At 37.7% G+C, this 13,293-nt stretch overlaps 1 protein-coding gene across 1 annotated transcript in view; it reads left to right on the top strand.

Annotated features, from left to right (window-relative positions):
- Positions 1-59: 59 nt before the first annotated feature.
- Positions 60-13,293, top strand: part of TOP3A (DNA topoisomerase III alpha) — a 40,805-nt gene continuing 27,571 nt past the window's right edge. The window contains exons 1-4 of the mRNA XM_031938621.1: positions 60-551; positions 3,894-3,953; positions 5,632-5,705; positions 12,663-12,738. Of these exons, the coding sequence (XP_031794481.1) occupies positions 387-551; positions 3,894-3,953; positions 5,632-5,705; positions 12,663-12,738 (375 nt within the window). The 5' untranslated portion in view covers positions 60-386. The remainder of the gene's footprint in view (positions 552-3,893; positions 3,954-5,631; positions 5,706-12,662; positions 12,739-13,293) is intronic.

Here is a 13,293-nt window from a genome sequence, read left to right as displayed (position 1 = left end):
TCCTGGGAGTTGTAGTCCGCTATAGTGGGAGCGACGGGCAGGTGAGCGGTCAGCGGACGAGGAAAGCCGACACACCGCGTGCCAAGGCACCCTGGGAGTTGTAGTTCCCGTTACCCAGAGCGACGGGAAGTCGAGTGCCTAGGGCTGCAGTTTTGCCTGGCGGGAAACATTCGGACCTGCTGCTGAGACCTCTAGCGGCCGCGTCACTTTGTCGGGATGAGTTGTCGGGGCTTGTCCCGGCTATTTTAATTCGCCCCCTTCGGAGATCGGGAGCGGACTCGGTGGTGGCTGGGGGGCGGAGAGGGAAGGCGGGATCGGGAAGCCCGAGCGATCCCCGGGACCGGGATCATGCGCGGGGGCCGAGGCTGCGAGCGCGCTGCCTCGGCATGACTTTTCTGGCTATCCGCGTAGGCCTCCGCGCTGTCCGCGGCCTGTCCCGCGACGCCATGGAGGCGGCTTTCCGGGGCTGCCGCCGAGTCCTCTGCGTGGCGGAGAAGAACGACGCGGCCAAGGGTATCGCGGACCTTCTCTCCGGCAGCCGGATGCGGAGGGTGAGTGACCGGGGGCGGTCCCGGCCGGCCGCTGCGGAGCATCTCTCCTACCGCGCACCTGGATTTATCCTCGTTTCGCAGTTGCGGGGGAGACTGAGGCAAATGGCTTAAGTGACTGCCCCAGCGTCACGCAAACAGAAGGGGTTTGAGGCGGGATTCGCACTCCGGAGTCCCGAGCCCCGCACTCCCTCTCGTTTCTCCTCCCGGACCCGTCAGATCGCTCGCTGTGCAACCTAGGAAAAAACGGATTTGCGTGGAAAACACACTTTCGCTTTCTTGTTTCCGATGGGGACTCTTAGTGTAATTTGCATGTAGGAGAGTTCAAATGGGAGTAATTGTCATAAGGGCTGACATTTACGCAGTACTCTTACTGCGCGCGGTTTGATTCTCGCAACGGCCCTGGGAGGTCCGTGCTGTTAGGGGCTCCATTTTACAACTGGGTAAACTGAGGCAGTCTAACTAAATGACTTGCCCATAATGGCACAGCTAGTAAGTGTCTGAGGGGGGAATTTGAATCCCTCTCTTCTTACTTGCTGGGCAGTGATGGGGCACAACAGATGGTGTCTGGTCTGAAGTTAGGAAGACTTTCCAAGTTCAAATCTGGCTTGTGTGAATGGGGCTGGAGAAGGAAATGGCAAAACACACTAGTATCTTTGCCAAGAACATCCCACGAAGGCTCTTTATGAACCTGCATCTAGATGGGTCTGGCAGACAGGTGGAGTGTCAGGAATGGAGCTCGGGGAGGAGGGAAGGGTGGATAAGTAGATGGGGAGTTGTTTGCAGAGGTGGTAGTTGGCTCTGAGAGAAAGTGTGTAGAGATGGAGAGGAAGAGGGGATCCTGGGAAGGGATTATAGATGGTGAGCCTTAAAGAAGCCTTAAAACTTGAAAAAGTTTGGTTAGACAAAAGAGAATTGTGCCAGGGAAACTCAGAGAGAGGATCCAGAAAGAGGAAATAGTGATGGCAGACACAGCATAAAAGTTGAGAAGCTGAGAAAACCATAGCATTTTTGAAGACTTGATCATTAATATCCTTGAAGAGACTCAAATAGGCTAAATGTTGACTTGGAAAACCACAAGTTAATATCTATGTTGCATTTTGAGAATTGAGGGGATTATGCTGAGATGATTTAAAAGGTGTGATTGATAGGATCAGCAGCCTCAGTTTTTTGGATGAATATCCTCAATTTTGGGGGGGGGGGGATATGATTCAAGGTCCTCTGCTGAGAGGGAAGGAGAACTAATGGTTAGAAAAGAAGAGATTTGAATTATGATTGGGGACACTTTGATGGAAATTAAAAGGATTGTTTAATGCTATAGTAAGGGTCCATTTGAAATTCAATAACAAATCTGTAGTGGTTGTGTGACTTCATCTAGCAGCATTGATAATCCAGCAAGTAAAAGCAGAGAAAGTGGATTTTAAGAGGGATGAGCAGCTGTGGGACAAGAGATTCACAAATCAAGGACAGTATAAAATAAAAGATAGAGACCTTAAAATGTGGAAAGTGAAGTCATATTAAAGGTGATAGCAGGTATCATGGACTCATGGCAGGTAGAGGGGCTGGATTGTGGAGGGAGAATGATCCTGGGGCCTGGAAGATTGCTAACTTCTAGAATAGGAGTAAATCTTAAAGAAAAGGTCACTGAGATGTTTAGAGAGGAGCCAGGAAGTGGCTGTGAAGTGTGAGCAGAGCAGACATGAGAAAGAAGATCAGTTAGCTCAGGAGAGAGCCACCTGAGAACCAGGGTCTTTGGGGAAAACCAGGTTTCTATGACCAATAAGTATTATGCCTTGTACATAGTAGGCTCTTGATAAACGTCTTTTTAATTGAACTAAACTAAAAGTTTAATTGAACTTCAGTAGGCATTTGTTATGATGAAACTTGTTCTTGAATCCATAGAACCTAGTTAGCATGTGTTTTTGTAAAAAGAATCCATAATTACATTTTTGTTAATCTATTAGTTGACTGGCCCATATTTCCTGCCTGGAAACTTCCAAAAATTTCTACAAATTTATGGGATTTTTCTATTAGCTCCTCCCCCCCTTTTTTTGGCCCCCTCCAACAAAAATTCACCATGTTTCATAGATTTGGAGATGGTTTATAATGGTATCTCTGATTCATTTTCTATTTCTTATCTACAGTTAAGGCAAAAACATAGGATCTATAATTCTCTTTTTGTTTGTTTTTGTGAAGTAATCAGGATTAAGTGACTTGCCCAGGGTCACTCAGCTAGTAAGTATCAAGTATCTGAGGCCAGATTTAAAGTCAAGTCCTTTCCATTCCAGGGGCCTGAGTTCCTTATCTGCCCCGTAGTGATGTGGGCAGGGTAGCAAAGGAGAGGTGTGGCAGGAGTGGATGTCCTTGTTCTCCAAGGCACTTCAGTGAAGGAAATTTGCTTATTCAAAGACTGTGATAAAAAATAAAAAAAAAATAAAAAAAGCTTTTACCCTTAAAGAGACACCAAGATAAAGGCTTCTTTGGCGGGCAATATCATTCTCAAGAGAGAAGTGATTTTTGCAAAGAGACATTTTCTGAAGACCTATTTTATACAGGAATCTGAGAATAGGCAAGAGCATTTGAGTTTGTATATGAAAAGAGACATTCTCTGGAGACTCATCCTGTTTCCAGATGGTGTGAGACCATTTGAGTTTGTATAGCTTTTTGTTGGTGATTTTACATAACTTTACCGGGCTGTCTCAGGTCAGAGTTTTGCTCTCATCAATAGGACCTATATTCAAATTCTGGTTCTCCCATTTTCTCCATCTGTGAAGATAAGCAAGTCATTCCCTTTTCTAGACCTTATTTTCCTCCTCTGTAAGATGAAGACTACTTCTGTTGTCTAAATTTGTGATCCTCTGATCCTACCCTTTTCAGGCCCTCCATTTATATAGTCTTAGAATGCTGAGGAATGTTAGATATCATCTATTCCAACTAAATGATGTCACTTATAAATTCCCATAGTTAATTACTGGCAGAGGTGTATTAAGCCTATTTCTCCTGACTCCTAGGACAGTATTCTTTCTACAAAATAGTCATCTGTTATTGCTTTTAGAAGAAAGAAATGTTAATGTTTTGTAAAGGAGTTGAGGGATGATAATGGATCTTAAATCTAATCTTAAATTAAAAAAAAAAAAGAGAAGGGGCAGTAGGACTGGTAAGGAAAGAACTCTTAATTGCCTTATTTTGAGAGTCTGTCAAAATTAACAATGTTTTAAAATTCTGGTCTGCTTTTCATTTGCAGGTGGTTTAACACTGATTGCTTATTATGTAGAAAAGCTATTGAATCCTTAGGTTTTGCTTTGTCTTGTTTTGTTTTTCTCATTTTTCTTTCTTTTTAAATAGAGAGAAGGATTGTCCAAATTCAATAAGATCTATGAGTTTGACTATCAACTACATGGCCAGGTAGGTGCCAAAATACTTTATCACAAACAAAAAATTTTAAATATACCACAATTAGATCATAAATTTCCTTTTTCACAATTTGTTTTAAGAAACACATATATTACCTTTAACAAAATCATACATTGTTTTTGCTTCTTTTCAGATTCTGTTAGTTGAGTCTTATATTTGTTTGTTTGTTTTGGGGGGTTTTTTGGTCACATAGCTATTAAGTGTTAAGTGTCCGAGATCACATTTGAACTCGGGTCCTCCTAACTCCAGGGTCGGTACTCTATCTACTGCCCATTACACCATCTAGCTGCCCCTGTTAGTAAAGGATTTATAGTTGATATATTCTAATCTTACTTTTTAAACTGCATCACTTTGATTATTTTCCAGTATTTCTTTGTAGTCTTCATATGTCATTTCTTGTAATGCAGTCATTTCATACAACACAATTTGTTCATTTTTCAGTCATCTCAGCCATGTTGTTCCTAAGCTTCTTCCTATGATAAATAGAGCTGCTATGAACATTTTTTTCCACAAATAGATAATAAAATAATATTATTATCACATAATAATAATATTACATAGCACTTAGCTATGTGCTAGGCACTGTGATAAGCATTTTACTTATGCTGTTATTCTCCCCATTTTAGGGGAGAAAATGGAAGCAGAGGCTCATGCAACTAGTAAATGTCTTGCGGACAGTTTAGAGCTCAGTTCTTTCTGACTTCAGGCCCTGCACACCATTCACAATACTTCGTAGCTGTCCAATAGATCTTTTTTTTTCCTTTTAGTAGTTATGTTGCTTTCTATATTCGAACATACTAGTATTTGTATAGCATAAATGTGAAGTTAATAAGTATAAATATATACAAAATAATTAATATAAGGTATTTAGGAAGAATGCATGCTAGCAATTGGAAGGATTAGAAAAGGCTTCATATAAAAGATGATGCTTATATTGGATTTAACATATATTTCTACCATGTTTAAATATATATATTGGGCTACTTGCCATCTATGGAGAAAAGGAGGGAAAGATAGAACATAAGGTTTTGCAAGGGCTAATGTTGAAGAATTGTCCACACATATGTTTTGAAAAATTAAAAAGCTTTAATAAAGGGGGTCTGGGGGGGAGGGGGGGGCGGGGAGATGTTCCTTGAGCTATATTTGAATATCTGTGTTACTTGGAAGAATTCCTAAATAATGAAAAAAGTTAGTTTACATGTGGTGACCAGAATGGTGTTTTTACTAGTATTCACTGAAAAGTGTCCAGAAAAAGATTTATTTTAGTAGACCATTTAGTTTAATAGAGCACTGTATCTGTAATTACAAAATATAATTGATAGAACCTAGAGAACAACTTTGAAAAACTTAGGACCTTTAATCAACACAATGACCAACCACAAATCTATAGGCCTCATGTTTTAACATCTTCTCCACCTCCAGATAGAGAACTGATGGACTCAAAGTGCAGAATGAGACATATAGTTTTCTTTTCTTTCTTTTTTTATTTTGGACATGACCAATATGGGAATTTATTTTTCTTGATTATATGTGATTGTAACTTACTTTTCTTGCTTTCTCAGGAGGGGTGAAAGGAAGAAAATTTGGACTTAACAATAAAAATGAATTTACAATTTTTAAAATTAAAAAAAATAGTCATTATTTTTTCTTTTCCCTATCTCCCCCACAGAATGTCACCATGGTAATGACTTCTGTTTCTGGACATTTGCTCGCTCATGATTTCCAGATGCCGTTTAGAAAATGGTCAGTACTTTCCCTGGTGGGAAGAGGGAGGTGGGTATTGTCACTTTGAGAGAGTTGTGCAACATAGCAGAAATTCTAAGGAATCAAGAGAGTATAAACTTTTATCAGGTACTTAGGGATATCTTTAATTTTTTGAGTTTTGGAACACTAACTAAGTTCTAGAGACTTCCCATAAACCACAAGGGAAATCACATTATTATACATGTTACATAGAGGGCTTCAAGAATTTTGTTTATTTACTTTCCTAAATATAATGTTCTAAAAAAGCTATTGATCACATGATATTCCTGCCGTGTGTGTGTGTGTGTGTGTGTGTGTGTGTGTGTGTGTGTATGTTCACTCTAATGCAATAGAAAGACTAAAGTACCTTATTTACTGTTTTAGTCTAAAGTTGTTTGGAATTGTAATTTTTATAGTGTATAGTTTACAAATCCTTTTATTCTCTTAAATTGAGCTAAAGCTCCTGGTTTTTTTGTTATTGTTGTTTTTTGTTTTGTTTTGTTTTTGCAGAATTTTCTGGTTCTGTTTGGGGTGTTAAAGGGTTTTTAAAAAGCAGAAAACACAAGTCATTTGGATTTTTTTTTTTTAAGTCCAAAGAACTTTAGGACTTAAGCAATTGAATTGAATTGAAACAATTTTAAAAATATGGACTTAAAATGAAGATTGATTTTTATAAATGGGAGCCCTTCTCTGTGACTGTACATTTTAGTGAGTATTTTCTATCACAGCATCCTTAACTATGGACTTTTTTTCTCCCACCTTTATGCTTTAATTTTATTAGGCCTTCCAGCTGAACATGAGTATTAAAATTTATCTCCACTATAATGTTAGCTAGCTAGTGTTGCCAATTCCATGGGACAGGATTATTTAAGGATTTAATAAAAATTTTGTCTTCAAAAGGTCCATAAGTAAAGACTGATGGTATTATGGCAAGAAAACCTACTTTATTATAAGTTTATTCCATACATTTAGAACAAGCCTACTCAGAAGAAATATCAATTGGCACTTAAAGCAGTGTGACTCTGGGGCAAATGTACTTCTGAATACAAGCCAGTTCCCACAGTTCCCACCTACTATTAGAATGAGCTTTGAAGCCAGAACACCTGGATTCAAATCTTGCCTCTGATATGTCTTGTGACTGTTAGCAAATCACTTAATTTTTAGTGCTCTTAGATGAGGCAGTTTCTCAATTTTAGATCGATACCTTAGAGCAGGGGTCCTCAAACTTTTTAAATAGGGGGCCAGTTCACTGTCCCTCAGACTGTTGAAGGGCCAGACTATAAGAAAAACAAAAACTTTGTTTTGTGGGCCTTTAAATAAAGAAACTTCATAGCCCTGGGTGAGGGGGATAAACGTCCTCAGCTGCCGAATCTGGCCCTCAGGCTGTAATTTGAGGACCCCTGCCTTAGAATCTTAGAGAATTGCCTAGAACAGAGCTTCTTATCTTGTGGGTTGTGATCCCATACAGGTTGCATAATTGAACCACGTCAAGAAATTATGATTTATTATCTGCAAATGTTTGATTTGTATACCTCTTCTATATACCTAGTGTCGTGTAAAAAAATTCTTGGGTAAAAAGGAGTTGAGTGGAAAAAGTCTGAGAAGCCTAGAGAACTAAAAAGTCAAGTGACTTGCCCATATTTACATAGCTATTATGTGTCAGAAGTGGCACTTGAATTCAGGTCTTCTTGGTTCTAAGGCTGACTTTCTATCCATTTTACCTTACTTGCCATTACTTAAAAAATGTTCATTGATTGATAACAAATAGTTCTGGATTTTTTTTTTTTTTTTTTTTTTTTTTTTTGTAGCTAGATATTTTCTTCCTTCTGTAGGAAAACTTTTAATGCTTTAAGGTAGTTTGTTTTAGCTAATCACTTATTTTTGCATCATCTTTGTTTCTAATTAGATCCCTCCCCTTTTCACTAATTTATGAGCTAGTCTTTTTCACAATGATTTTAAAAGAGGAAAAAAAGTTTAGCAAAATGTTAAGCTACTTACATCTTGATGAGTATTTATTTGGTTTTTAATTCTTTATTACCACATAAAAGTACTAGAAATATTTTGGTGTCCAAAAGACCTTGCTTTCTTTCATTATTTTTTTTTTTAACCATTCCTGAAGTCTTAGAACTAGCTTCAGGAACTGTAGGGTGGTACAAGCACTACAGGTACTCTGGAGTTGCTTTGTAGTCTTGATCTCTCTAAATATCCATTTTCTCATTTCTATTTTATGTTCCCAAGCCTCTTCTGACTAACATTCTAAAGTCCTGTTGAGTATCAGAAAGGGAAGGGATTATTGAGTGAAATATTCCTATCTTAAATGCTGAATAAATAAAGGTCTATGGAAGTTACTATATAGTATCCTTGTTGAGCCAGTATTTCTTGAAATCCAATTAATCCATCAATAAACATTATCAAACACTATATGTAGGTACCATGGACCCAGCATGTGCCAAGTGTTGGGAATAGGAATACAATAAATAGGGACAGCTACATGGTCCAGTAGATAGAGCACCAGCCTTGAACTCAGGAGAACCTGAGTTCAAATCTGGTCTCAGACACTTGACACTTCCTAGCTTTGTGACCCTAGACAAGTCAATTAACCCCAATTGCCTCAGCAAAAATAAATACAATAAATAGAATATGGTGGGATACAGGAGCCACCTGCCAGTGGCTGCTGGAGTTCTAACTCAGACCTGTAGAATGGATCTCTTCATATGAGAGGATGATAATGATGATGATATAAGGAGACTGAGAGGCAGTTGCATTGTTTGACCTCTCGTCTCTTCCCTCTTGCCTCCAATTCTTGCCCCAATACACAAGCAACACTTGTGTCAGTAAAGGCTGATTTGCAACTCCTTTAAGTATTCCAATAAGCCTTCAAGTGAGGCTCTCAGAGAATTGACCTGCCCCTTCACTTAGGCATGATCCTTTAAGGATCATGCCTAAGTGAAGGGGCAGGTTTTTTGTTTTATGGATATTCCCTCTCCCTCCCCACCTTCCTACATTTTGGTCAGTAAGTTTGTGCATTTGCTGTTATCTGTCCATTGAGGAATGCAAGCAGCACTATCACCTCTAGATGGTTGTAGCAGGTGTTGATCTTGTGAGATGTCATGGAGGCAAACTTTCAAATGCAGAAGAGGACTGTAGTCAGAACAGGCAATTAAGTCTCTCATCAGTCTCCTGGCTTGGCCCTCTGATGTATTGGCCCATTTAATTACCCCAACTAAAAAAGTCTTACGGGGGGCTCTTCTCCCTTTCCTTCTCTGCGTGTTTCTGAAGGAACTCTGGGAGGATCCCACTCACGAACAGCTCTTGGGTGCTGCTGCTTCTTTGTTTTTGCTCCACATTGGACGCCATATGTTGTGTCTGGGCTAGCTTTCTGGAGGATCTCTCTGTGGTCTGGAGTCTGAGCTCGAGCTCACACACTCCATTCTACTTATTTCAAGTCCTCTCAGCCCTTAAATACCTTAGTACAATTATATCACTATAGCACACTGAGCATGTGCCAAATGTAGAACCATTACATCACCATACTAAGTATATCTGAACTAGAAAACCATTATCTCATCAATCACACTGAGTTAAGTTGTAAGTATCCTTGCTTTAAATCGAACACAGGTGGTCATGCCCTTCTTGACTTCTCAGAAAAAGGTGTGAACATCAAGGGAAATGGGGAGCCAAACCAAATATTGTCAGCGGGTTCCTTCGGGGTTAAAGGGCATTATACCTTACCCAGAGTTCCCCCACTATCTGTGGTCCTCTACAGCAATAAATGAAATAATCCCTTCTTGGAAGGAAGACTTTTTTTTGTCTTTGACCTCCTTGCAGTAATATCTTAGTATTAAGGATAAGGACATTTTAGTCAAGTATGAACTTTTTTTTTAAAAAAAAGTTATTATTATTGAAAAGTTTTTGTACAAACAAAACTAATGCAGACAAGATTAGAAGGGAAGCAATAAACTGGGAAAAAAACATTTTTACAGTCAAAGGTTCTGATAAAGGCCTCATTTCCAAAATATATAGAGAATTGACTCTTAATTTATAAGAAATCAAGCCATTCTCCAATTGATAAATGCTCAAAGGATATGAACAGACAATTCTCAGACGAAGAAATTGAAACTATTTCTGTCCATATGAAAAGATGCTCCAAGTCATTATTAATCAGAGAAATGCCAATTAAGACAACTCTGAGATACCACTACACACCTGTCAGACTGGCTAGAATGACAGGGAAAGATAATGCGGAATATTGGAGGGGATGTGGTAAAACTGGGACACTGATACATTATTGGTGGAATTGTGAACACATCCAGCCATTCTGGAGAGCAATTTGGAACTATGCTCAAAAAGTTATCAAACTGTGCCTAACCTTTGACCCAGCAGTGTTATTACTGGGCTTATATCCCAGAGAGATTTTAAAGAAGGGAAAGGGACCCATATGTGCAAGAATGTTTGTGGCAGCCCTCTTTGTAGTGGCCAGAAACTGGAAACTGAGTGGATGCCCATCAATTGGAGAATGGCTGAATAAATTGTGGTATATGGATATTATAGAATATTATTGTTCTACAAGAAATGATCAGCAAGATGATTTCAGAAAATCCTGGAGAGACTTACACGAACTGATACTGAGTGAAATGAGCAGGACCAGGAGATCATTATATACTTCAACAACAATACTGTATGAGGATGTATTCTGATGGACATGGCCCTCTTCAACAACGAGATGAACCAAATCAGTTCCAATAGAGCAGTAATGAACCGAACCACCTATAGCCAGGAAAAGAACTCTAGGATATGACTATGAACCACTACATAGAATTTTCAATCCCTCTATTTTTGTCCGCCTGCATTTTTGATTTCCTTCACAGGCTAATTGTATACTGTTTCAAAGTCCGACTCTTTTATAAGTAGCAAAGAACTGTAAGCTAAGGAGATGCTCATCAATTGGAATGGCTGAACAAATTGTGATATATAAATGTAATGGAATATTTGTGAGCTGTAAAAATAATTGAGATAGTTTCAGAGAAATCTGGAGAGAGTTGTATAAAATGAGGCAGAATGAAGTGATAAGAACCAGAAGAACAATTTATACATGTCACTATAAAAACAAAAATTTGAAAGTCTTGAATACTGTGATCATTGCAGTGACTACCAGAGAACCAAAGATGAAGTTTGTGACCTCCATCCTGACAGAGAAATGATGGACTCAGGGTGTACAGGAAGACATAAAATTTTTGACATAACCAGTGTGAGAATTTGTTTTGCTTAATTATACCTATTTGTTAAAGGACATTGCTTTTTTTTTTTCTTTTTCTAATAGTGGTGGATGGAGAAAAAACTGATTTTTGTAATTGAAAAAATAAAATTTGATGTAAAAAAGATATAAAGTAAATACCATGCTCAAACAAAAAAAGAAAGTAAAGGCTTTTATTGTGTAGTTTCTTATTACTTTCCTAGATGATGGGATCAGTTCACAGCTCCCAACAGGAGTGAATTGCTGCTGAATTGCTATGTCATATTTTTCCTACCAATTTACCATTATTGCCAATTTGATAGATATGAGTTAATATCTTGTAGTCTTTGAATGTTCATTTCTTATTATTTAAGATGACGAAAAATGTACAAATAATTGTCCCTGGAATCCTAACTTATTGATAAGGTTTATTCTTCATTTGATTACTGCTTATCTGTATCTTTGACCATAGACCTATTGGGTAACATCTTTTAATCTCATAAATATATCAATTCACTTTTAATTTATGATTTCACACTTAATAAGAAATATTTAGTGCAAGTATTTTTTCTCAATTCATCTTCTTTTGTTAATATATCTATATACTTTTTTTTAAAGCTTTTTATATTTCAAAATATGCATGGACAAGTCTTCAACATTAGCCATTACAAAACCTTGTGTTCCAATTTTCCCCCCTTCCTCCACACCCATCCCTAGATGACGAATAGTCCAATATATGTTAAATCCAATATATACATACATATTTTTACAATTATTGTGCCACACAAGAAAAATCAAATCAAATCAGTAATAAATAAATCAAGAGAAGCAAAATAAAATGTAAGCAAACAACAACAAAAAGAGTGAAAATGCTGTTGTGAACCACATTCAGTTTCCACAGTCCTCTCTCTGGGTGTAGATGGCTCTCTTTATGACTGAACAATTGGAACTGTTTTAAATCATCTCATTATTGAAGAGAGCCACATCCATCAGAATTGATCATTGCATAAATTTATTGCTGTGTATAATGATCTCCTGGTTCTGCTCATTTCACTTAGCATCAATTCATGTAGGCCTCTCCAAGCCTCTCTGAAGGTCGTTTCTTACAGAACAATAATATTCCATAACATTCATATATCATGATTTATTCAGCCATTCTCCAACTGATGGGGATCCACTCAGTTTCTAGTTTCTTGCCAGTTTCTTGCCTTTCTTCTATAAAAAGGGCTGCTCAAACATTTTTGCACATATGGGTCCCTTTCCCTCCTTTACGATCTCTTTGGGATATAAACCCAGTAGAATATGTATGCATTTTTTAAAATTCATACAATCTTTATATTTTTATAGAATTGAAATTATGTTTTGTCACAAGTAATTCTGTCTATATCATTGCTGGTTAAGAACTTTTCTTCTCTCCACTTTTTGAAAAGGTTAAATCTCTCATTTCTTCTGATCAGTTTATGATATGATTTTTTTTTTCATTTCTAGAGGGATGATTCATTTGGAATTTATTATGGCCAAAGGTTTCAGTTTTTGGCCTAATTGGATTTTATGCCAAACTGCTAGATAGCTTCTTAGCAGTTTTTGTTTAATGACAAGTTTCCTTTCCCAGTAATTTGTATTCTTGAATTAATTGAAGACTGCCCTGTTTCGTGGATTGATTCTAAATTGTGTTTATCTTTCTGTTCCGCTGATTTATTTTTCTATCTTTGTTTGTGCTCTAGGCAGAGCTGCAACCCTCTTGTACTCTTTGAAGCTCAAATTGAAAAATACTGCCCAGAGAACTTTGTAGATATCAAGGTAGGATTTTGAGTTCATCAAGCAGGACCTTAAACATTTATTGAGTAGTGGCAGTTATGAATTTTATGGCCTAACAATCTTGCATTCTATCTTTTTAATCGAATAGAATAGAATTTTAATCAAAATAAAATTTTAATAAATACATTTTCAACAAATTAAGTTTTACTAATACCTTTTGGTTATATAACAATCATTTCTGCATATGCATTTCTGCATTCTCCTCCCCAAACTGAACCCACCTTCTTAACAGAATGTATGCTTCTTTTCACACAAATCAATATATCTCTGAAATCTTGAGTATATCACTGCCTAGTTCCCTTGCCTGGAATGCTTTCCCTCTTCACCACCACCTTCTGGTTGTCCTGTCTTCCTTCATAGTTTAACAGTGGGATACCACTGTTAAACTATGAAGTCCTTGAGGACAGGGATTGTCATTTGCTTTTCTTTGCATCCCCAGTACTTAGCACAATGTCTGGTACATAGTAGATGTTTAATAAGAGCTACTTGACTTGATTTGACTTGGTATACTTAGTTATATTATTGTGCTCATAATCC

Source organism: Sarcophilus harrisii, chromosome 1 (assembly GCF_902635505.1).
Source record: "Sarcophilus harrisii chromosome 1, mSarHar1.11, whole genome shotgun sequence".
Classification (NCBI taxonomy): Eukaryota; Metazoa; Chordata; class Mammalia; order Dasyuromorphia; family Dasyuridae; genus Sarcophilus; species Sarcophilus harrisii.
This window is presented reverse-complemented; position numbering and strand designations above follow the sequence as displayed.